At 45.6% G+C, this 25,960-nt stretch overlaps 1 protein-coding gene across 1 annotated transcript; it reads right to left on the bottom strand.

The window, feature by feature from the left end:
* Positions 1 to 5,731: 5,731 nt before the first annotated feature.
* LOC118885583 (phospholipase A2 group V-like) lies at positions 5,732 to 25,723 on the bottom strand. The gene is made up of 5 exons (XM_036834352.1): positions 25,691 to 25,723; positions 16,701 to 16,750; positions 15,360 to 15,504; positions 6,566 to 6,672; positions 5,732 to 5,856 (listed from the first exon to the last, which is right to left on the bottom strand). Exons 2-5 carry the CDS (start codon positions 16,738 to 16,740, stop codon positions 5,732 to 5,734), a joined length of 417 nt encoding a protein of 138 aa, XP_036690247.1. The 5' UTR covers positions 16,741 to 16,750; positions 25,691 to 25,723.
* Positions 25,724 to 25,960: the final 237 nt, after the last annotated feature.

Raw genomic sequence — 25,960 nt, 5'->3', positions numbered from 1 at the left:
AACCATGGGAGTCTCAGTGGCCAGGCTCCCCCCAGACCCGGTTTTCTGTATTGAGTTCCTAATTCTGACTCTGGGCTGTGGTTTCTGAGAAGACGTAGATGTGACCCCTGCTCTCTGGGCGTCTGTGATCTAAGGCAGCACTGATGGAAGCAAATGAGGCAGCAATGCGCAGGCGGTCTGACTCGTGGACTTTTACCAGGCGCCCCCTCTGTGCCAGGTCCTGTACCAAGCAAGGCAGGGAGTGCTGAGAGCAGTGAGGCATGGGCCCTGCCCCTGTGAGCTCAGCCTCTGGATTTGCACAGTCTCAGGTTCAAACCCTCACTCTGCCTTTCTCTGGTTGCATGGCCAAGTTTACATGCTCAGCCTCAGTTTACTCACCCATTAAATGGGATAATCACCTCTACCTGTTGGGTTGTTTGGGAAGATCAAATGAGATAACCTCTATGAAAGTCCCTGGCACATAGTAGGCAATCAGTAAGTGTTAGCTTTTATTATTATTACTGATAAGAAAAGGATGCAATTCACAGTTATAGATAGGGAATGAACATTCCAGAAGGGAAGAAACAGCATGAGCGGAGGCAGAGTGGAAAGCATAGGGCAAGATTCGAGGAATAGATGTCTTTGGAAGTAGGGAGTAATCGGGAGAGCAAACTGGAAGCACACTACAGCCACAGGCGGAAAGACCGTTAAGTGTCAGGCTGAAGAATTTGGCAATAGGGAGCCACTGAAGGCCTTGGAGGAAGGGAATGATGTAAATGGAGCGTGTGATAGAATAGATGGATAGAGGACACTTGATTGATAGTAGCAAACCCTGCCAGGAGTTCACTTATCCTATAGTTGTGGCTTTCGGAAATTAGCAGGAAATGGGATTCTGTCACCATCCTGGGAGGCTTCCAGGAGGTGGCAGGATTTCTAAGGTTCCCAAAGGAGGCTCTTGCCACTGGGGTGGGATGGGTTGGGTCTCTCTGATTGGCTAAGTGGAGGTGAGCACTCCAGTCTCCTTCCTGGGCTGGTACGGGTCCCGGAGCAAGTGCCGGCAGCCGACCTGCAGGAGTGACCACAAGTTGCCTTGTGTCAACTGCAGCCAGCATCTGGACACATCCAACGGCTGGAACCTCATTTTCAAGAGCAAGGCACGCAGGAAGTCCATGTTCCCCTAGTGGACATTAGGACACTGAGTTATCTTCTCCCATCCCCCCGGCCCTCTGAGGATACCACCTAGCATGGCTGTCTAATAAAGTGCCCATCCCCTCATCCAGTGCAGGCCCAGACCAGGGAGACATCAGTGACTGAGAGGCCAAAGGTTGAGCCCAGCGCTGGTCCAGACTGCTCCACCAAGGAGGTCAAAATGCCACAACCACTGTATTTTCGGCCCAACTTTTCAGTTCTCTCTGCTCCCACACTGGTCTGTGAACTCCTTGAGGGTAGGGACTGTGTCTCGTTCATTCATTCATTTGTTCATTCAGTCACTTATTCATTCAGCAGACACTTGTTGAGCACCTGCCATGTGGCAAGCACGCTGTTAGGCACTGGGAATCCCGCTGTTATCAACCAGGGTTTGGTCAGAGTGGCAGAACTACTAAGAGGTACCTATATATAAAATGAGGGATTTTAATAGGGGTTTGTCTTTCTGTGATGCTGGGAACCAATGAAACAGTCTGTGAGAGGCTATTCCCTTTTGTGCTATTGCTGCTGCCTGAAATCTTACAGCCCAAGTGGCAGGGCAAACTGGAACCGCAAGGATGGGTGGAGCCCAAGAGGAAAGCCTAGAACACCCTTCTGCATCTCACCACCTCCAAGTCTTCACCCAGAGAAGATAAAGGAGGCGATCTGGCAGGACCCAGAGTTGCTGCAGCCCTGGCTTCTTCGCCACTCCAACACAGTGAGCCAGCAGATAAAGGACAACGTACGTTAGCCGCAAATGCATCCCATGCGGGGCTCCGACTTTCTGATTGTAAAAATCAAGTGACTTCTGGCCCACCTCTGCTTCCAAATCTCAGGCAAAACATCTCTTAAGACACCCATGCTAACCTGGAACTCTGCAGGGATGGAAATTCTGGGAAATACAGCTTCAGCATAGCTAAGTGACACAGTACAGATCCATGACAGTCTACCCCTTGTTGACTTGTCACCCATACACATCTCTTTCAACCATTCTTAACCTCCAAATAAAGACAATAGCAAAATCCTGTTTCTGCCTAACATAATGAGTACGACTTGAAACAAACTAACATCCCCTAAAGAGGATACCAAGTCCTTTTACCCATCTTTGGGTCTTATTTATTTATTTATTTATTTATTTATTTATTTATTTTTATTTATTTATTTTTGGCTGTGTTGGGTCTTCGTTTCTGTGCGAGGGCTTTCTCTGGTCACGGCGATCAGGGGCCACTCTTCATCGCGGTGCGCGGGCCTCTCACTATCGCGGCCTCTCTTGTTGCGGAGCACAGGCTCCAGACGCGCAGGCTCAGTAATTGTGGCTCACGGGCCTAGTTGCTCCGCGGCATGTGGGATCTTCCCAGACCAGGGCTCGAACCCATGTCCCCTGCATTGGCAGGCAGACTCTCAACCACTGTGCCACCAGGGAAGCCCCGGGTCATGCTCATTTCTATTCCAGTTGAGTCATAACCCCCTTTTGATATTCTCTGATTTAAATACTGAGGTGTAAGGTTAGCTGCATGAACACAGCTTCTGCATGACAGGAGGGCCACCCCAGAGGAGGTCTGTAACGTTGCAGCTGTCCACATTCATGGAGTGCCCACACGTCGTGGACAACCATCTGTAAGACAGGCCCAGAACTTTTTCTTCCTTGGGCATCTGGTCATAGGTAACTCGACCATGAAGTCATTGGTACAGATTAAGAAAAAGGAGACAATACAGCAGGTCTAGGGGCCGTGGACCTCTGTGCCCCTTACTTATGCAGCTCACCTGGGCCTTCAGCACCTGTTCAGGTCCAGTTTCACATATTATCACGTGATGATGTAATTGCTGCCATGCACACCCAGCTTCGTAACTTGGTGGGTCAGATAACAGCCAGCCTCACGATAACTTGTTAACCCAAGGTCAAGAATTCAGTCTCCCTGAAGATCCATTAGCAAGCCAGATGTTGTTTCTCAAAAGGAGAACAGTTATCTGCAGCTGATGGAGGGGTTTTGCTCCAAAATCCTAAGGGTCTGCCCCATGCTTTACCAGTAGGGGCCTGTGAAATCTTCCATGTGACATTTCTACCTGCACACACTCAGGAACCATTGGTCTGCTGGGTCTCTTGTGCATTTTCAGTTTGGTAACAGCTATAATTAACACACACACCCCCATGTACGTATGCTCTAGAGATGATTTTTCATGTTTGAGGGGGTCCCATTTGTATCTGAAGCCCACTTTCAAATGCCAGTGAGGGCCTGTACTTACAAGGCAACCTGTCCTTAAGTGTCTGTGTATCTGTGTTATCTGCCAACTTCTATATAAAGATCTATCCAGGGAGGAATTTATGGTTTGGTCTGTACATTTCAGTATCTCCCTTGAAAGGGTGGGGGATGTGATTTTGAAAGGGAGACCTTCCCGATCGTTCTCTTTCCAGCCAAGGAATAGTCAAGGAGAGCAGTCAAGGAGACCAACTCTTCCCAGGTTACAGGGATCACGTGACTCCATCATTTCCCCGTGGCTGTTCACTGCAGTGAGAGTGGGGCAGGGGAGCACCATGGAGGACCTCAGTGGGGTTCCCTCTACTGAGGATGAAACCAGTGCACCGGTGAGTCTAACCACCAAAGGACAGACTCTGGAATCCCCAGAGGCGGTCAGAGCAGAGAAGAAATAGAGCTGGCTCTCATGCTGAATCCAGGGGATTCTCCTAAGAACTCCCAATGTGGGTGAGTCCCTGAACCACTCCGGGTTCCATTTTCTCTCTTTTGGGGCCAGAGTTGAAGACAGTGGGATAGTGGTCAGAACCCAGAGTCTAGAACCAGGATCTGCGGTCTAAACCTACTTCTGCTATTGATGTGCTGTGTGACTTTGGGAAAGTCTCCTAACCTCTCTGGGCCTCAGTTTCTTGGTAGATAAATGAAGGCTCTCCATGAGCCCTTCCAGCTCAAATCCATGTCAGCCTGTGGTGCTGCTTTCATAATACTGCAGCATCCCTCATCCACAAATGCCTGTCTGAATACCAGTGCTTTGAGCTTACTTGGATGCCCCAGTAAGAGGGGCCTGAATTCAGCCCCCTCCTGCAGAACTTACCAGCAAGACACCACCCTGCCTGCCACCTGACCCTGACGGGAGAAGGGAGAAGCCTGGGCTGAGGTCTCTTCTCCATCATCCAGAATATCGCAATTGAAGAGAAATGGCATTGAGAGTGAAGCTCCCAATTTCCTTTACATACCTATTTACAAATGGATTTGGAAAACGGCTCTGATCAAAAAAATTTCATGAGCAAATTGGACATTTGAATTGCGTTCTTTGTTACATTGTCAAATTTAGACGCGAGTCCATAGCAAACTTTTCGAAAACACTAGTACATTCAGGGTAATTGCATAAAATTAAATTTTATTTTGAAAATGTTCAACATTGGAGGTTTTTAAATATAGATCCCATTTATCATGTGGTTATTTTGGGATTTGTCAGTGGAAGGAAGCCAAATGTCCTTTCTTGGAAAGGACTCTCCTTTGTTTTGGGATGTGTCCTTTCTTCCTGCAGTCTGGGTATTAGAACACCCTTTCTTTTATGAATAGATCGATGAGGTGGGTTCTTTGGTGTCCTTCCTTGGTAAAAATAAACCCCATAGTTGAACTCTATTTTTTTAACGTCTTGCTCTGTGAAATCCCAGAACCTCAGCATCGCCAGGTCATCATCAAGGTAGCTTTGGGATTCCCAATTTACATCGCAAAAAACATTACAGTTTCTTTTTTAAAGAGACCAGAAATCAGAGAGGTTCAGTAATGAGCCTGAGACCACACAGCTGGAGAAGCCAAGCTGGCATTCAAATGCAGCGCTCTCTGGTCTGGAAGCCCAAGATGGCACGATTGCCAATCATCTTCTCCCTACTCCCTGGAGGAAGAATGAGGTCCAGTGCTTGGCTCGAGTGGACCCAAGGTTTAAGGAGATGAGCCCCAAAGAAGACTTGGTACTCATCCCAGGAAACCTTCTAGTTACTAATCTGTACCTTCATCATCTGAGGGAACATGGTTAATGCTGGGTCTGGTGCCCCAACAGCAGAGAAAGAGGTACAGGCAACCCTCCACAGCAGGGGAAATACCTGTGTGGTTATTATTAGTCTTGAGAAGGAATTTTATTTAATATCTATGTGGCAGAATTATGGAGTCGCTTTTGCTTCCACTTCAGTGAAAATTCTCTACAGGATGGTAGTGATAACCCAACAGCAGAACTGAAAAGTCAATGCATCCCAGGAAAGCCTCCCTCCTGGAGAAGCAGGGCCGTCTTCAGGGATGAGGAGAAACACAGCTGGCCTGGAGTGAAGGGCGAGCTTTCGGCACCAGAGTGGCTGATCTCGCAAGTGGAGGCCGGGGACCCTGACCTTGCCAAGTCTAATGACCAGAGTCACTCTCCTGGAACTCTGGAGGGTGAAGTGTGGCCGTGGGGCTCCTCCGAGCCCAGTGGAACATCAAGAAAGACTGAGGTCCCAGACCTGGGAGCCTCTCTGGGGATTCCAGCAGAGTGGGTAAGCTCTGTGCTGTAGGAGAGGGTGTAAGAGTCTTGGTCCAGGAGGAGCTCACTGAGGCGACTAGGTGCAGAGGAAGTTGGGAAAGTATTGATAACGAGGGTTGTAGCTCCTCTTGTTTCTTTTCAGGCAGTAGACGAAATGCTGGTCACAGGCGCAGAGCTGCATCTGGCAGAGGGACCCACGTTCTGCAAACAGGACACCAAATGCAGGATGAGGAAGAAAAGAGATGCTCTGTGACACTGACTCTGGACTTTCTTCAGTCGGGACTTGCTGCTAGCCTGAGCAGCCTCCCCAGTCTCCTTCCTGCCCTCAGTCTGATGTGGGAGGCACAGCTTCTACACTGGGGGTGCATAACCTGATGGAAAAGGCACAGCTGCTCCCCAGGGCGAGGTTTCAGCTGAGGGAGACACAGCTCCTGCCCTCAGGGAGTCCCCAGTCTGATGGAGGACACGCATTCCCTCCCCATCAGACTGGGAGCTCCCAGTCTGGTGATGGAGACAGCCCTGGCTCTGGAGGAACTTCAGTTCTCATAGAGGAGACACCATCCCCAGATTTAGCTTTGAACTCAGAAGGACCTGAGCTTGAATCCCGACTCTAGCTGTGTGCACTGGTAAGCCTTTGAGTCTGTTTCCTCATCTGTAAAATGGAGACACTAAAGCCACCCCACAGCAAGCAAAAGGACGTATGGAAAGCACTTGACTCCTAGTACATGCTGAGTCTAAGATGTTTCTGCCCGCCCCCTAGAGGTCAGATACAGCTGCAATAATTCTGCCCCTGTTGCCCCCATCTCTGCCCCCCCAAGACACAGACTGGCTGACCTCTTGGGGCATCTGACCTCAGAGGCAGCAGGGACCCAGGCTCTTCCAGTGGCCTGAATGGAAGCCCCAGCCTTACCACAGGTGACCAGGCCCCATGCAACTCTGTATCTGTACACCTGTGTCAAGACATTGCAGCCTTTTTTCTCCAGCTGTGCGTAGCAGTGGTCATGCATCCAACAGCACCTGTCAATGCAAGAGATTTAGATCCTGAGCAGAAGGGGCCTGTCCCTTGAGCAGGGGCCACCATGGTTGGTGAGGTCTGACCAAGAAAGAGTCTCATAATATGGCTGAGTCCTTCCTGCTCTTCCATTAAGGCTGTCCCACACTTGTACCAGTTCACGGACCGGCTCGTTCCTCCTGGGCCCACGGTGAGACTACATTTCCCAGCCCCCTTTGCAGGTATGTGTGGTCACATGACGAGGCTGGCACCCTGGGAAATGTACAGCACTTCTAGACCTACCCATAAAAACCTCCCACTCTAGGAGACCTTCAAGATGGTGGAGGAGTAAGACATGGAGATCACCTTCCTCCCCACAAATACATCAGAAATACATCTACATGTGGAACAACTCCTACAGAACACCTACTGAATGCTGGCAGAAGACCTCAGACTTCTCAAAAGGGAACAGACACCCTCAGGAGACCTACACACAGAGGCGGGTCCAAATCCAAGTTGAACCCCAGGAGCTGTGCGAACAAAGAAGAAAAAGGGAAATCTCTCCCAGCAGCCTCAGGAGAAGTGATTAAATCTCCACAATCAACCTGATGTACGCTGCATCTGTGGAATACCTGAATAGACAACGAATCATCCCAAAATTGAGGCAGTGGACTTTGGGAGCAACTGTAGACTTGGGGTTTGCTTCCTGCATCTAATCTGTTTCTGGTTTTATGTTTATCTTAGCTTAGTATTTAGAGTTTATTATCATTGGTAGATTTGTTTATTGATTTGGTTGCTGTCTTCCTTTTTTTTATATATATATATATTTTTTTCCTTTTTCTCTTTTTGTGAGTGTGTATGTATATGCTTCTTTGTGTGATTTTTGTCTGTACAGCTTTGTTTTTACCATTTGTCCTAAGGTTCTGTCTGTCTGTTTTTGTTTTTTGGGGTTTTTTTAGTATAGTTTTTAACGCTTGTTATAATTTGTGGATTTCTTTTTTGGTTTCGTTGCTCTCTTCTTTCTTTCTTTCTTTTTTTATTACTTTTTAATTTTTTTATTTTAATAACTTTTTAATTTAATTTAATTTAATTTAATTTATTTATTTTTCTCCCTTTTCTTCTGAGCCGTGTGGCTGACAGGGTCTTGGTGCTCTGGCTGGGTGTCAGGCCTGTGCCTCTGAGGTGGGAGAGACAAGTTCAGGACATTGGTCCACCAGAGACCTCCCGGCTCCATGTAATATCAAACAGCGAAAGCTCTCCCAGAGATCTCCATCTCAAAGCTAAGACCCAGCTCCAGTCAATGACCAGCAAACTACAGTACTGGACACCTTATGCCAAACAACTAGCAAGACAGGAACACAACCCCACCCATTAGCAGAGAGGCCACTTAAAATCATAATAAGGTCACAGACACCCCAAAACACACCACCAGACGTGGTCCTGCCCACCAGAAAGACAAGACCAGCCTCATCCACCAGAGCACAGGCACCAGTCTCCTCCACCAGGAAGCCTGCACAACCCACTGAACCAACCTCACCCACTGCGGCAGACACCAAAAATGATGGGAACTATGAACCTGCAGCCTGTGAAAAGGAGACCCCAAACACAGTAAGTTAAGCAAAATGAGAAGACAGAGAAACACACAGCAGACGAAGGAGCAAGGTAAAAACCCACCAGACCAAACAAATGAAGAGGAAATAGGCAGTCTACCTGAAAAAGAATTCAGAGTAATGACAGTAAAGATATCCAAAATCTTGGAAATAGAATGGAGAAAATACAAGAAACATTTAACAAGGACCTAGAAGAACTAAAGAGCAAACACACAATGATGAACAACACAATAAATGAAATTAAAAATTCTCTAGAAGGAATCAATAGCAGAATAACTGAGGCAAAAGAACAGATAAGTGACCTGGAAGATAAAATAGTGGAAATAACTACCACAGAGCAGAATAAAGAAAAAAGAATGAAAAGAATTGAGGGCAGTCTCAGAGACCACTGGGACAACATTAAACACACCAACATTCGAAGTATAGGGGTCCCAGAAGAAGAAGAGAAAAAGAAAGGGACTGAGAAAATATTTGAAGAGATTATAGTCGAAAACTTCCCTAACATGGGAAGGGAAATAGTCAATCAAGTCCAGGAAGTGCAGAGAGTCCCATACAGGATAAATCCAAAGAGAAACATGCCAAGACACATATTAATCAAACTATCAGAAATTAAATACAAAGAAAAAATATTAAAAGCAGCAAGGGAAAAACAACAAATAACATGCAAGGGAATCCCCAGAAGGTTAACAGCTGATCTTTCAGTAGAAACTCTGCAAGCCAGAAGGGAGTGGCAGGACATATTTAAAGTGATGAAAGGGAAAAACCTAGAACCAAGAATACTCTACTCAGCAAGGATCTCATCCAGATTCGACAGAGAAATTAAAAGCTTTTCAGACAAGCAAAAGCTAAGAGAATTCAGCACCACCAAACCAGCTTTACAACAAATGCTAAAGGAACTTCTCTAGGCAGGAAACACAAAAGAAGGAAAAGACCTACAATAACAAACCCAAAACAATTAAGAAAATGGTAATAGGAACATACATATTGATAACTACCTTAAATGTAAATCGATTAAATGCTCCAACCAAAAGACATAGACTGGCTGAATGGATACAAAAACAAGACCCATATATATGCTGTCTACAAGAGACCTACTTCAGACCTAGGAACACATACAGACTGAAAGTGAGGGGATGGAAAAAGATATTCCATGCAAATAGAAATTAAAAGAAAGCTGGAGTAGCAATTCTCATATCAGACAAAATAGACTTTAAAATAGAGACTATTACAAGAGACAAAGAAGGACACTACATAATGATCAAGGGATCAATCCAAGAAAAAGATATAACAATTGTAAATATTTATGCACCCAACACAGGAACACCTCAACATAAGGCAAATGCTAACAGCCATAAAAGGGGGTATCAACAGTAACACAATCATAGTAGGGGACTTTAACACCCCACTTTCACCAATGGACAGATCATCCAAAATGAAAATAAATAAGGAAACACAAGCTTTAAATGATACAGTAAACAAGATGGCCTTAATTGATATTTATAGGACATTCCATCCAAAAACAACAGAATACACTTTCTTCTCAAGTGCTCGTGGAACATTCTCCAGGATAGATCATATCTTGGGTCACAAATCAAGCCTTGGTAGATTTAAGAAAATTGAAATCATATCAAGTATCTTTTCTGACCACAACGCTATGAGACTAGATATCAGTTAGAGGGAAAAATTTGTAAAAAATACAAACACGTGGAGGCTAAACAATACACTACTAAATAACCAAGAGATCACTGAAGAAATTAAAGAGAAAATTAAAAAATACCTAGAAACACAGGACAATGAAAACACGATGACCCAAAACCTATGGGATGCAGCAAAAGCAGTTCCAAGTAGGAAGTTTATAGCAATACAATCCTACCTCAAGAAACAAGAAACATCTCAAATAAACAACCTAACCTTACACCTAAAGCAATTAGAGAAAGAAGAACAAAAAAACCCCAAAGTTAGCAGAAGGAAAGAAATCATAAAGATCAGATCAGAAATAAATGAAAAAGAAATGAAGGAAACAATAGCAAAGATCAATAAAATTAAAAGCTGCTTCTTTGAGAAGATAAACAAAATTGATAAACCATTAGCCAGACTCATCAAGAAAAAAGGGAGAAGACTCAAATCAATAGAATTGGAAATGAAAAAGGAGAAGTAACAACTGACTCTGCAGAAATACAAAGGATCATGAGAGGTAACTACAAGCAACTATATGCCAATAAAACAGACAAACTGGAAGAAATGGACAAATTCTTAGAAAAGCACAACCTTCTGAGACTGAAACAGGAAGAAATAGAAAATATAAACAGACCAATCACAAGCACTGAAATTGAGACTGTGATTAAAAATCTTCCAAAAAACAAAAGCCCAGGACCAGATGGCTTCACAGGCGAATTCTGTCAAACATTTAGAGAAGAGCTAACACCTATCCTTCGCAAACTCTTCCAAAATATAGCAGAGGGAGGAACACTCCCAAACTCATTCTACGAGGCCACCATCACCCTGATACCAAAACCAGACAAAGATGTCACAAAGAAAGAAAACTACTGGCCAATATCACTGATGAACATAAATGCAAAAATCCTCAATACTAGCAAACAGAATCCAACAGCACATTAAAAGGATCATATACCATGATCAAGTGGGGTTTATCCCAGGAATGCAAGGATTCTTCAATATATGCAAATCAATCAGTGTGATAAATCATATTAACAAATTGAAGGAGAAAAACCATATGATCATCTCAATAGATGCAGAAAAAGCTTTTGACAAATTCAACACCCATTTATGATCAAAACCCTCCAGAAAGTAGGCATAGAGGGAACTTACCTCAACATAATAAAAGCCATATATGACAAACCCACAGCCAACATCGTTATCAATGGTGAAAAACTGAAACCATTTCCTCTAAGATCAGGAAGAAGAGAAGGTTGTCCAGTCTCACCACTATTATTCAACATAGTTTTGGAAGCTTTAGCTACAGCAATGAGAGAAGAAAAAGAAATAAAAGGAATCCAAATCGGAAAAGAAGAAGTAAAGCTGTCACTGTTTGCAGATGACATGATACTATACATAGGGAATCCTAAAGATGCTACCAAAAAAATGCTAGAACTAACTAATGAATCTGGTAAAGTAGCAGGATACAAAATTAATGCACAGAAATCTCTCGCATATACACTAATGATTAAAAATCTGAAAGAGAAGTTAAGGAAACACTCCCATTTACCTTTGCAACAAAAAGAATATAATACCTAGGAATACACCTACCTAAGGAGACAAAAGACCTGTATGCAGAAAACTATAAGACACTGATGAAAGAAATTAAAGATGATACAAACAGATGGAGAGATAGACCATGTTCTTGGATTGGAAGAATCAGCATTGTGAAAATGACTAGTCTACCCAAAGCAATCTACAGATTCAGTGCAATCCCTATCAAACTACGAATGCCATTTTTCACAGAACTAGAACAAAAAATTTCACAATTTGTATGGAAACACAAAAGACCCTGAATAGCCAAAGCAATCTTGAGAAAGAAAAACGGGCTGGAGGAATCAGGCTCCTGGACTTCAGTCTACACTAAAAGCTACAGTAATCAAGACAGTATGGTACTGGCACGAAAACAGAAATATAGAATAATGGAACAGGATAGAAAGCCCAGAGATAAACCCACGCACATATGGTCACCTTATTTTTGATAAAGGAGGCAAGAATATACAATGGAGAAAAGACAGCCTCCTCAATAAGTGGTGCTGGGAAAACTGGACAGCTACCTGTAAAAGAATGAAACTAGAACACTCCCTAACACCATACACAAAAATAAACTCAAAATGGATTAAAGACCTAAATGTAAGGCCAGACACTATAAAACTCTCAGAGGAAAACATAGGCAGAACACTCTATGACATAAATTACAGCAAGATCCTTCTTGACCCACCTCCTAGAGAAATGGAAATAAAAACAAAAATAAACAAATGGGACCTAATGAAACTTAAAAGCTTTTGCACAGCAAAGGAAGACATAAACAAGACGAAAAGATAACCCTCAGAATGGGAGAAAATATTTGCAAATGAAGCAATTGACAAAGGATTAATCTCCAAAATGTACAAGCAGCTCATGCAGCTCAATATCAAAAAAACAAACAACCCAATCCAAAAATGGGCAGAAGACCTACATAGACATTTCTCCAAAGAAGATATACAGATTGCCAACAAACACATGAAAGGATGCTCAACATCATTAATCAGAGAAATGCAAATCAAAACTACAATGAGATATCATCTCACACCAGTCAGAATGGCCATCATCAAAAAATCTACAAACAATAAATGCTGGAGAGGGTGTGGAGAAAAGGGAACCCTCTTGCTCTGTTTGTGGGAATGTAAATTGATACAGCCACTATGGAGAACAGTATGGAGGTTTCTTAAAAAACTAAAAATAGAACTACCATACGACCCAGCAATCCCACTACTGGGAATATACCCTGAGAAAACCATAATTCAAAAAGAGTCATGTACCACAATGTTCATTGCAGCTCTATTTACAATAACCAGGACATGGAAGCAACCTAAGTGTCCATCGACAGATGAATGGCTAAAGAAGATGTGGCACATATATACAATGGAATATTACTCAGCCATAAAAAGAAACGAAACTGAGTTGTTTGTGGTGAGGTGGATGGACCTAGAGTCCGTCATACGGAGTGAAGTAAGTCAGAAAGAGAGAAACAAATACAGTATGCTAACACATATATATGGAATCTAAAAAAATAAAACATGGTTCTGAGGAACCTAGGGGAAGGACAGGAATAAAGACGCAGACGTAGAGAATGGACTTGAGGACACAGGGAGGGGGAAGGTTAAGCTGGGACAAAGTGAGAGAGTGGCATGGACTTATATATACTATCAAATGTAAAATAGATAGCTAGTGGGAAGCAGCCTCATAGCACAGGGAGATCAGCTCGGTGCTTTGTGACCACCTAGAGGGGTGGGATAGGGAGGGTGGGAGGGAGATGCAAGAGGGAGGAGATATGGGGATATATGTATAGCTGATTCACTTTGTTATAAAGCAGAAACTAACACATCATTTTAAAGCAATTATACTCCAATAAAGATGTTAAAAAAAAAAATTCCCACTCTGTCCTCCACTCTCTCTCTCTCCATCTCAGCTGGATGGAGATGCCCCAGCCGAGGACTCTGAAACCATGGGGAAAGTCAAAAGACAGGAGAAACCTGGGTCCTGGAATTGATATGTGATTCACATGGTTAAATGAGCAAAAACTAAACTTCAAGTGTGATCGCTGTGGGAAACTGCATTTTTTTAAAATTTAGATTTATAGAAAAATCGAGAAGATTGTACCAAATGCTCCCTTTTACCCCACACCCAGTTTCCCCTATTATCAACACTTTTTATGAGTATAATACGTTTGTTACAGCTAACAAACCAATACTGATACATTATTAAATAAATGTTAACTAATTAAATAATTAGTTATCACTATTGATTCATTAATTGTAAAAGTCCATAGTTTCTTTAGATTTTCTTAGTTTTTACCTAAAAGTTCTTTTCTACTCCAAGATCCAGTGATGGACACCATGTTACATGTAGTTGTCCTGTCTCTTTAGGTTCCTCTTGGCTGTGGCAGTTTGTCACACTTCCTTTGTTTTTGATGACCTTGACAGTTTTGAGGAATGGTGGTCAAGTCTTTTGTAGGATGCTCTCCTACTAGGATTTCTTTGATGTTTTTGTCATGATAAGATGGGTTATGGGTTTATTTTTTTGCCCATGTTGTTCCAGTTTTGGCCACTGGGGGCTCCCCCAGTTGGCTCCTGTGCTCTTTGACATATTCCTATCAATGAGGGGTTTGGTTTGGGTTTGTTTTGTTCGAGCCCTTCCTTAATTTTGGGCACTACAAAAAGCTCCAGGTTCATCTTGTATATTTCCTGCCCTAGTCCAAGAATCAGCCATCTCTCCAAGGAGCCTCGGTTCCTCTTATTGGAGAATGGTATCAGAAACCAGGTCTGGGCACTAGGTGCTGCTTATTGCTTCTGGGGTATTGTTTCTTTTAGGGCCTCTCAGACGACAGAGAAAAAAAAATATGTGTCTATATTAACCCACGTAATTACACATATCTCTACATATTTTTATATGTAACCATCTGCATCTATATTCAGCTAACTAGGAGTTTATACTGAAGTCTCCAAATCTAATCCATCATCACATAGATCATTCTAGCTTCCTGTCCCTGCTTGTCTGCTCTGTAAACTCCCACTCCAGCAGTGACAAGCTTGGCTCCAACCATCTTCCCTGCATTTGTTTAAGCCCCCCATCCCCTTATACATGTCTAGCTGTATAAGAATTGTTAACCCAGCAGGTTGTATTTTTCAAAGAACAATCTCTCCCATCTCACGTGTTCTTCTAGAACATTGCCACTTCCCAGTCAAGAGGTAGAAACTAGGCCCCCTCTCTCTTAAAGCCTTTGTGACTGCCTTGACAAGAGAACAGTGGAAGTGACACATGAGAATTTCTGAGGCTGGATCATAAAAACGCCATGCTCTTTTGTCATGCCATTCTGGAACACTCACTCTTGAAACCCAAGAGTCACCGTGCTGTGAGGAAGTCCAGACAACCTTAGAGAGGCTTAAGTGAGAGGAACTGAGGCCCCTGGCCCACAGCCTCAGCTGAGCTCCCAGCCAGCAGACAGCAACAGCTTGCCAGCCATAGGAATAATCATTCTAGAAAGCAGATCACGCAGCCTCAGAGGAGCTGCCCAAGCTGAAGCCAGGTGGAGAAGAGACAAGCCATCCCACCAAGCCCTGCCCAAGTGGCAGAATCTTAGCAAAATAAATGGTTGTCATCGCTTTAAGCTACTACATTTTGGGGTGGTTTGTTATGTAGTGATAGATCAACCGATATATTAGGCACTGAGATTCGGGGAGTTACTAGATGTATCTTGGGCAAGTCAGTTAACCTCTCTGAGACTCAGTTTTCTTATCTATAAAATGGTGCTTTAATACTCATCTTTCAGAATTGATATCAAATTAAATGAGATAATGTGGATACAGAGCCTGAAGCATAAAGGGCAGTTATGACAATTAACTCACCAATCAGTACCATCCTTGGGGGTTCCTTGACCTCCCCAGCCACAGTAACAGCCGTAGAAGCCATAGCTCATCAGGGCGGGCTTCCTAGTCACCTTCTCAATCATCACCCTCAGCTCCAGCAAGCTCCCTGGGACAGCAGGCACACCTGAAAGACAGCCCAGGCAAACCTGCTCCAGCCCCACTTTCCCACATGCTCCCGCCCTTTCTGTCACCTTGAGGCTCGGAGGGACCAATGTGTCCCTTTTTTATCCTCCCCATTCATGGGAGAGGAATGAGAAACGTGAGGGCAAACAGTATAGAGAAGGGATTAGAAGTTTGGACGTGGACGATCCCAGCTCTGCCACTAATTCACAGTATGATGTTGAATAGGTCACTTCATCTCTCGGAGCCTCAGTTTCCTCATCTGCAAAATGCGGGGGTGGGGGGGGTGCCTAAAATGAACGCCTACCTTTTGGAGATGTCATGAGGGTTGAAAAAAGATAAAGTATGTAAATTTCTAGCACAGTGACAGACACGTAGTAAGTGACCAAGAAATGTTAGGGATAATGAATATGGTATCTGTATGAAGCAGGCAGACAGGCACTTCCTGTCTCTCCTGATGATACAGCCGTCCCTCCCCGCAATTAACACCATCTGGAACAGGAGGCACAGAATCTTAGAGCAGTGTGGGACCCGTAGAGATCGCTGAAGCCAGCTCCCTCATCTTGCAGTTGGGAAACTGTAGCTCAGAGGGGAAGGCGCCTTGCCCAGGGTTTGGCAGTGAGCCAGAGGCCCTCCCCCTGCACTCTCCCGCTCTTCCTGCAGTCTCCAGGGATCTGGCAAGGCATCAGTAGGACAGCCTGTCAGAGTTTGTGTACATGGTGATGGGGCTGCAGGGGAGGCCTAAAGCCAGGCTGGGCAGTTCCCTCCAGCTGGGAGGTGGCAGCAGGTGGGACGTGTAGAAAACCTGGCCAGGCCTGAGCAGAGAATGCCCAGGAATCGTGGAATGGAATATTTATATAAGGATCTTGTGTTGTGATAGTTTTCTCTTATTTTATTTGGCATCAAAGTAAAAAATCTGCCTCCCATCTACAAGCCCCATGTCTTCCACATGGCACAATCTTTCCATATCCCCTCCTAGAATCCTGCCGCAGCCCAACCGTCGACTATTATTCTGTGTCACAGATGAGGAGACAGAGGCTCGGAGAGCCCAAGGCTCTTGCTGAAATCGACATGGTCAGGGTAGAGCCAAGGTTCAAAATCAGGTCGCCAGGACTTCCAAGACTGGTGTCCTTTCCACTACCTTCTTGTTCCTGTGGGGTGAAAGGTCAAAAGTTCAGAGGTCTCGGGGCAAGCACTTACTACAAGCCAGGAACCAAGCCAGTGTGAGGAGGCCCTTCATCTCCAGCGTTCTGGAAAAGAAAACACAGCCCATGACATGTCGATCGGGAGAGGCCCACATGGCCCATTCAGACCCACTCCTGGCTGGGGAGGGCCACTCCACGGCCCGCCAGGCCCCACCCTCTCATGCTGGGCAGTAAACAGGCAGCAGCAGCTGGAAAAGACGAGGCAAAAACCTCAAGGAGTTGACCCAAGGGAGGTCCCTGGGAGGAGAGGGGCACCCGCGGGTTGTTGTTCCCATTAGAGATGGGAGAAGAATTTTCCCATCGCAAATACCCCCAACACAATCGCTCCTTCCTGAAAATTCTTTTTCAATTATATTTTACAGCTGTGTTGGTATAAAAACAAATACAATCCAGGCTGGATTCATTCTTATACGTTCATTATATTATATTATGTTTTCTCCTGATTTTAAAAGAATTTAGAATTAAAACATTTTCATGGGCCCCAGGCACCATGTCTACCTAAAAAAATAAGTCAACCCTGGGTGCTCACAACAGCTCTGAAGGATAGGTATTATTGTTCTGTAGGGGAGCAAAATTTGAACCCCAAAGTGTGTCTCTTTGGCATAAGGATTAATTTAGGCTGATTAATTTTAAGAAACAGAAGATTAGGGGAGTCTTTCTTTTTACCTCTCCTTTAGCTGCCTCAAGAATTTAGATAAAGGGTCTGCTCCCGGCATAGAGCTATTACAGAGGCATCTGCAAGGAATATGGGAATAGTTGTGGCTGGAGAAACTTGACAGGGCCTAGAGACCAGAGTCGACCCTGTGTTCCATTGTCTCTGCAGGCCCAGCAAACATTTGCATAACAAACGTTTGCTTTTCCAACTCTATGTGAATTGCCTTCCTCCCCTTTGAAGTCCCAAACCCCTACCCCCAACATCCTCTCTGGTCTTTAGCAGAAGATGGTATTTAAGATAAGGGCTTGGGCCATTTTGGTGAGTTCCTTAGTTTTCCTGGATCTCTCCCATGTGTACGTGTTATTAAACTTTTGTTTGATTTTCTCCTGTTCGTCTATCTCATGTCGATTTAGTTCTTAGACCAGCCAGGAGAACTTAGAAGGGTAGAATATGTCTTCCTCCCCAACAGTTCGCATTTTGCCAGTGGAGAAATGGAGGCTCAGAGAGCTCAAACAACCTGCCAGAAGTCACGCAGCTGGTGAAAAGTGGAGGTGAGGTTCAAACCCAAGCCTGGCGCATCCCTCACTGCCTCATACATCCTCCCTCCCTAGAGGGATGTGTTCCCCTTTGAGCCGAGTGGGCTAGGGTCCTTCACATGCTCTACCCCCTGGGCCTGGAGGCCCCAGCTTCCCTCCCCAGCGTCTACCTTTGACAAACGCATGAATCACTAGCCACGAGTCCAAAAAAATCACCCCCAGAAGGCAAGGGACATTCCTTATGTCTCGGGCCAGTGACAGATTCTACCTTGGCCTCTTAGAAGTTCCTTACCAGTGGCTGCCTGCTTCCCTTCCCTCTCTGGATCCCAAAGTCCTCGTTCACCCAGAGCTGCTCAGCTGGCCTACAGTCTGCCAAGATTCCACTCCGATGCCCTGCTGTCTCCGATCCCTGGGTTCCGTGGTCATTCTGCCAGAGCTCTGCCCCGGGCCCCTGGTACCTCCTGAGACCTGGCTCCAAACACACAACCTCCAACTCCCCAGGGCTCCCAGCAGCTGGGCTGGCCTCTCCATGCCATCCTTTGTCCAGCAGCTCCTCTGAGTTCCAAGAACATTCCTGAGGGTTCTGTCTGCCCACAGCCTCCTCTCTGAGGGCTCTAAACAGACAAGGGAAATGACCCTAGACCTTACCCTTCCAAGCCAATCTTCCTCACTGCTTCCTGGAGCTGTGGCAGGAGGAGGACACCAGCTACCATGTACTGGGCACCTAAGACATGCCAGACACCGTCCACTGTCTCCTTAAACCTGCAAATGACCCTAACAGGTGGGTACTGTGAAACCTGCTGGCAGTGTCTGCCCTTTAACAGTCATTTGTTGAACGAGAGAATAGCACTTGTTGACTTTACAGGCAAAGAAATGGAGCCTCAGGAAGGGAAAGTGAGTTGCCCAAGGATTCAGCCCAGGACTATGAATGTACTCCTTTGACTGACCCTACTCCACTGCTTCTGAACAGCCCCTGTGTACGAATCATCTTGTTCATTTTCTATATTTCATGACACTTTAACATCTTGGGGACCTTGCCGGGCTGGAAAGAGACAGCCCCTCCAAGACTAGCTAATCCCTAGATAAAGCAAAAGACTCTCCTGTGACCACGGCTTTCAAGTGCAAACCAACTGATCCTAAACTCCCATGCCCAACCACTTCGTCTATCTCAATTTCACACTCCCAGCCAATATTTCCCCTGGCCTAAATCACCCCAGGGCCGGGGCCAGACCACCAGGGATCACCCCTAGAGCCTGAAGTCCACTGAAATTATTCAAGTTAGCCTGTCCTAAACTGTCTACCCTGCCCTGTCTTGCCTTCGCCACAGAAAACACAATACAGGCCCTGGGCCATGCTTTCCCTCATTTCTTCTGTCTCCCTATCAACCCTGGTGCTTCTCTGTGTGGCCCTGCTAGGTGTGGTGCGCTCCCTTCTCTTGGAAACTGTAACAAACTATCTTTTAAATGCAATCGTCTCCTGATCTGTTGGCTTCCCCATACCTGAAGAAAACCAAAATCCCAGGTGCACATTAGATCATCTTGGGACATGGCTGTTGGTGTGAGGGAGCAGTGCCAGGTCCCACACAGAGGAGTCTGAAGGTGCACAAAAGAAGTTTCACAGAGGACGTGGCAGAGGCATTGAAATAGCTGCTCTGGAGGCCAGGAAAGTGGACCATCAATGGATCCCAAAGCAGGCTCCCAGCAGAAGGATGTGGGGTTGGCTATTTTTATCAAGCAACCACGGAGGAGAATGAGCGAGGCCAAGAGATAATTGTGGAGTGGAGTACAGGCTGCGGTAATGTGAGGTGGGGAGAGTGGGGACAGACAGCCTGACAGAAGCATGGAAACAGGGGGGCCGGGCAGTGGCTGGGTCACTGGGGAGACGGGTCCTCCAAGTCTACATACGGCAGTCCCCCTGCTCCCAGGACCACCCCCCATCCCAGTTCATGTCTCCTAGATGGAAATGATCAACAGCACCAAGCCCCCACTATACAGAAGGTGCTACTGAGACCCCCCCCCGAAATCTGGGGGAGGCCATGGGGGGCCAGGGGTCTCCTCTCACAGCCCCCTCCCTCTATATGCCTTGACCCCACCCGCCTCGGGCAAGGCAGCCCCCAGAATGAGATTCCTCACCAGTGACACCTTCTCTCTGTCTTCGGTCTGGAGTAGAGGCAGGAGCTGGGCCCAGCTGGTTTTAAGGGCCTCCCTGCCCACCTCTTACACCCCACCTGGGCCAGCTCCAGGATTCATGGAAACTCCCACAGAAAGCTTTACTTCACCCCTCAGGACTGCTGGGGATATTTTTCCTGTCTGCGCTCAGAAGTAGTTATTTCCTGAAGCACATCAGACGCCTGGGAGGCTTTCGGGAGAGACACAGAGGAGGGAATAACCACAGTCAAGGTTATTCTCCATCGATGGCCCATTTTCCCTGACACACACCCCCTCAACACACAATTTTCTGAGAAGATGTGGGTGTGAGCTCCTTCCTCTCCTCGCTCTTGACTTCCTTTTCCCTCCCCCTCCCCTCACGGCAGTATCAGAGAGAAGCCCCTCCTTGGGCCCTGATGAACCCTTCTCTTCCCAGGACCTAAGCACCAGGCACCCGTAGGAACGCTGTGAATTCATTTTGATACGGAAAGTACTTATCAAGTGTCTAATCCCTGCCAGGTTATTGCTGGGGATTCGCTGTGAATAGGACAGCTGCTCTTCTGGTTGGGAAAACAGATAGTAAAGGCATTAAATAAATATACAGTATGTCCAAGGGCAACAGTTGCTGTGGGGAAAAGTCCTCTCTGTTCTGCATTTTCATTTCTTTTTCTCAACCAGTTCTTTCCTCTGCCTACAGGTATATACAAGCTTCGCCATCCTAAACCAAACAAAAGGAAGCCAAAAAAAAAAAGGAAAACACTCCTTGCCTCTGCTGACCTCTCTCCAGCTTTCTTTTTCCTCTAAAAGCCAAAATTCAGGACAGAGACACCGACTCATGCCCATCACCCACTCTCTTCTGAACCCCTTGCTGCCTACCTTTTGTTGCATCCCTAAGCCGGCTCTCAGGGATCCCCCAAAGCCTGGCATTGCCCAAGCTCGGGCTTCTCTTGAACACTCCATCCCACCGACCACCTCCTCCTTCTTGAAACTCTTTCCCTCTGGCCTTCAAGAGGCCAGAGTCTGCCATCCGTCCTCCTGCGGCTCACCCCCCATCTTTGTTGACCCCCAAATGCAGATGTTTTCAAGGGACCTGCTCCTCCCTCTCTACCCCTCTCTCAGGGTGAGTTCTCCATGTACAGGGATTTAGGTCTTATTTCTAGGCAGATGTCCCGAGATATCCCAGGTCAAGCAGTGTCTGGCACTAACTCTCACTCAACAATAAACTTTCAGCCCAGGGCAACAATAAACTCCCAGCCCAGCCCTTGGAAATGCTTTGCTTGTCCTACCAAGTGACTTTAAAAAATGGAATTAGTAGCTTATGTATAAATGTGAAGAGATCTCAGACTGAAATCCAAATTTCCAGCTTCTCTGTGAAAGATCTGGCTCTGGAGTCGAGAAGTAGCTACACGCAAAGACTGCACACATGTTTAGCTTTGCCCTGGTCTTCCTCGTTCCTTCTGCTCACGCTGTCTCATTGTGGCTTTCTGCCTGGAGGGCTCTCTAGTGGGCTGCCATAGAACTCAATCTTGAGTTCGATCCTCTCCACGCGTTCATCAGTAACGGGACAGGGAGTGCCTTGAGAGCAGAAACCATCTCTTCCGCAAACTCGTGTTTGAAGTGCTCAGCTCAGAGCCTAGCCCATAGTAGTTGCTCAGTAAATGTCGTATAAGCACATTAAAGGAACCCATCCCAGGATGAAGAGGTCACTGAGGGCTTTCTAGAAGAGGAGGCACCTGGACTGAATCTCTAAAAGTAGGTTGGAGAAATTGGAACCCTTGTGCACTGTTGGTAGGAATGTAAACTGGTACAGTTGCTGTGGAAAACAGTATATGGCAGTTCCCCAAAAATTAAAAGTAGAATTACTATACAACCCAGCAATTCCACTTCTGGATGTGTTCCCAAAAGAACTGAAAGCAGAGTCTCAAAGAGATAATTGTACAACCATGATGATAGCAGCATTCTTCACATAGCTAAAACATGGAAGCAACCCAAGCGTCCACTGACAGGTGAATGCATAGGTAAAATGTGGTGTGTACATACAATGGAATAGTATTCAGCCTTAAACAGGGAGGGAATTCTGAAATAAACCAGTCACAAAAAGACATAGACTGGGCTTCCCTGGTGGCACGGTGGTTAAGAATCCGCCTGCCAATGCAGGGGACATAGGTTCGAGCCCTGGTCCGGGAAGATCCCACATGCCGCAGAGCAACTAAGCCCGTGCACCACAACTACTGAGCCTGCACTCTAGAGCCCGCAAGCCACAACTACTGAGCCCACGCGCCACAACAAAGAGTAGCCCCCGCTCACCGCAACTAGAGAAAGCCCGTGCGCAGCAACAAAGACCCAATGCAGCCAAAAATAAAATAAATTGATGGAAAAAAAAAAGACTATATGAGTCTATTTACATGAGATACTTAATCAACATCATAGAAACAGAAAGTAGAATAGTGGTTGCCAGGGGCTGGGGGAGGGAGAATGGGGAGTTAATGTTTAATGGATGCAGAGTTTTAGTTTTATAAGATGAAAAGAGTTATGAAGATGGTTAGTGGTAATGGTTGCACGACACTATAAATGTAGTTAATGCCACTGAACTACATACTTCAAATAGTTAAGATGGTAAATTTTAGGTTATGTGTATTTTACCACAATTTTTTAAAATGAAAAAAAAAAGAGAGAGAGAGAGAAAGTGGATTGGAGTTCACCAGGACAAGAATGTGAGGAAGGGCATTCAGGTAGAAGGAACAGCACATGCAGGGCTCATAGGCATGAATTATAAGGGCTCATTCAGGGAACTGCAAACAGATGGGGTAGCTGAGGGTGTTAGGCAGCGATATTCTAGTAAATATTTAATAAATGACTCTCCGGGGCATAAAAAGCCCTCATTTTTAACATTTGCCAATTTCTGTCGTGTAAATACTCTCACCCTGAGCAATTTCATGCAACTAACATCATGTCACTGAGTGTAGAGCTGGGAACACACTTACCAGGCAAGGATGCTTGGTAGCTAAGAGCCCATGTTCTGGAAGTGCCACTTATTAGCTGTGACCTCGGGCAAGTGCTCTGCTCCTCAATTTACCCACCTGAATAATGGAGTGAATCATTTTACCTGCCTCATCCCTATGTTCTGAGTTGATACATGGCAGGCATTTAGAATTGTGTTGGCACATAGTAAAGGCTCAATTCTATTTGCTATTTTTCCGAGGAAAGACGGACATGCAAGCTCTTGACTTCTCAGAAAAGGGGATCTTCTCTACGTGTATAGTAGGAATTTAGGAATGGTGGGAAAGGCTAGCTGAAGAGATGCAACTGGGTGTGTCAACAAAGAACCTTGGGTGTCAGGCTAAGGAGTTTTACTCTTCTGCTGAGTGTCCCAGAATGACCTCGATCAATAGCAAGATGATGTGACTTCAATAAGAAGAGACTGAATAGGTCTTATCCTAAGATCCCCAAAACTGAAGCACACAAGGACAGCGGTGGGTGACACAGCTCAGCAATCATATGTATGATCCCCAAGCCTGGTATCAGTCAGATCACAAAAGCAACAGCTGTGTCGGCAGTGACGGCAGGAGTGGGTGCCCAGAATGAGGTCCTAGCTGACCTTACCTGGAGGGGAGTGCCTGTTCCTGAGCCCCATCTCCAGGAGGGCTTCTTGAAAACTGGGGGTGTCTGGGTCACAGGATGCCTGTCAGATAGACGGAATGGGGGCCAACTGGTGTTTGGAAGGGGGTTTGGGGTACCCAGCCTCTGTCTCCAAACTTCTGAAGGATATACAGGGGTAAAAAGCATAGCTGTCCCACGTGGCTCCACTGTAGAGCTGGCCCCAAGCGTGGGCACTCCAAGGAGTCAGGTTTGAGCTAGAGCCAAGAAAGTTTTTTCTAGCAACTCCATTGTCCTGGGGAAATAATGAGCTGTCTTGGGAGTGGTGAGTTTCCTATCCCCAGGGGCACTTTTTATTTACCACTTTTTAGGAACAGAAATGTAGTAGGGGCAGGGGGGACAGAGGGGGTGAGTCACGCCCTCGCTTGACTTCACAGGAAAAGGAGCTTTCTTTAGGTGTTGGGAACACGAGAGCCTCATCAGAAACACATGAAGTCAGTTATGCCAGTTACGAAGATTAGGTTCATAGGTTTGTAAAAGTGTAGAAAATATATTACATTTTACCAAGATTAAAAAAAAAAAAAAAAAACCAGAAAAATCAGGAGTCCTTCAGTTGCTCTATGGCATGGAGAAAGCTGTCAAATATTCTATGCTCCCCACCTTCTTGGGTGTCCTGCCCCAACATTGATTCACGCCCAAGTCATGTCCAGGGATGTTGGGAAGAGCAACGTCTATTAAGTCGGACACGGGCTGGATGAGCTCCAGGTCCGACATTCTGTGACAGTGGGTGCTCTCACGTTAGCCTGTTCTTGAACATTCCAAGCTTTTCTACTGAGGATTTTGGCACTTGCTGCTCCCCCTGCCTAGAATACTAATACTTAGCAAGACATGGTGCTCTTCATTCCTAATCCTCTAGGTCTCATCTTAAACGACACCTCTTCCAGGAGGCCCTCCCTGACCATCTACCCAAGGTAGCTCCTCCTCCTCCCATTAATCCCATATCACTGTTTTTCCCCTGCACAGCACTTACCACCATCTTTTTTTTTTTGATGTTGTATGCAGTATATTATTCAACAAAGTTTTTTTCTCCTTCTGCAAATATACAGATGATTTATCTACTTAGGTACAAATGATGAAAATTCTATATAGTTGAAATGATTTCATATTCAGTGATCATATTCCTCAAGACTAAACCAACAAATCATAGAAATATTCTGACCCAACTCAACAAACTACTAAATTGGATTTTTTTCCGTTTATAAGCATTTGACAATTATCAACATTCAGCTAACTTTAACTTTTCCCATTAACCTAGCCAAGCCTAAGTAATTTAGCGATTTCTCATGCCCATTTTACCTTTCTACAACTCGACAGCCTTCACAGCACTTTGACATCATCTTTCACTCTCTTTGATGTATTTCTTTACTTGTTTATGACGTCCGTCTCCTACCCCTTCCCCTAGAGAGCAGGAAACTTGTCAGTCTCTCTCTTCATCACATTATCAGCCACTAGCGCAAAGCCTAATACATATTCGGTGGTTGATACTTATTTGTGGAGTAACAGCAATTGGATTGGTAAACCAATTAAGCCCGGAGCGAGTAGCAGCCTCACTGGATTTCAGCCATTCTGTAGGTTGGCAGTTTGCTCTAAAGACGCACGCAGCCAGCCCAGTCTTGGTCTCAGTCTATTGGTACATATGTAACAGGCTCAAGTTCAACTTTCACCAAAACTTTTGCTAAAAGTGCAATCCAAACACCTACTTGGTAGTAAGGACATGTTTTGCTTTATCTTTGAAAAATCAATTCAACTGTTCATTCTTGGGAAACATTCCCTGAACTAGTCTTCCTTTCTGACTCTGTTTCTGTTGGTCCCTCCATCTGGAATGTTCTTCACTCTCTTTTTCACCTGGTAAAAGCCTACTGTTCTTCCATGCAGTAATGTCACCTCTTTTTTGGAGGCAGGAGAAACCCTAGAACAACCTATGGCTCTGACTGGCGAGATCCAAGACCTAAGAGCAAAGCTTCTAGGCTCGTGATCCTGAGATACTCACAATTCCAGGCCAATCCGCTTGTCTTCAACCCCAGTCCAACCCAGCAACCATTTCCTGAGCAAGTCCTGTGGACAGAGCTGCAGTGAGGCACTAAGGAAACAGACGCAAGCGAAATCAAGAGATGGTGATCCGGCGCCTGTCTGTTAGCACGGGGGAGATGAGAACAGGCCTTTAGAATGCCCACGGCACCTAGAAGAACGTTTGAACTCCTTCCCAGCGCTTAAGAGGAGGAGCCGCCTCTTCCAGACGCCGCCCTGATATCTGCCTGGC

This window comes from Balaenoptera musculus, chromosome 1, assembly GCF_009873245.2.
Source record: "Balaenoptera musculus isolate JJ_BM4_2016_0621 chromosome 1, mBalMus1.pri.v3, whole genome shotgun sequence".
Classification (NCBI taxonomy): domain Eukaryota; kingdom Metazoa; phylum Chordata; class Mammalia; order Artiodactyla; family Balaenopteridae; genus Balaenoptera; species Balaenoptera musculus.
The sequence above is the reverse complement of the archived record's forward strand: the minus strand, read 5'-3'. Positions and strand labels throughout refer to the sequence as shown.

Excerpts from the sequence above, each read along its gene's own strand:
- LOC118885583 (XM_036834352.1), bottom strand. The coding sequence starts at position 16,740 with ATGAAGGGCCTCCTCACACTGGCTTGGTTCCTGGCTTGTA. Across the intron at positions 15,505-16,700 it reads GGCTTGGTTCCTGGCTTGTA|GTGTGCCTGCTGTCCCAGGG; the intron begins GTAAGTGCTTGC and ends GCTGTCTTTCAG. Across the intron at positions 6,673-15,359 it reads CCCAAGGATGGTACTGATTG|GTGCTGTTGGATGCATGACC; the intron begins GTGAGTTAATTG and ends TTGCATTGACAG.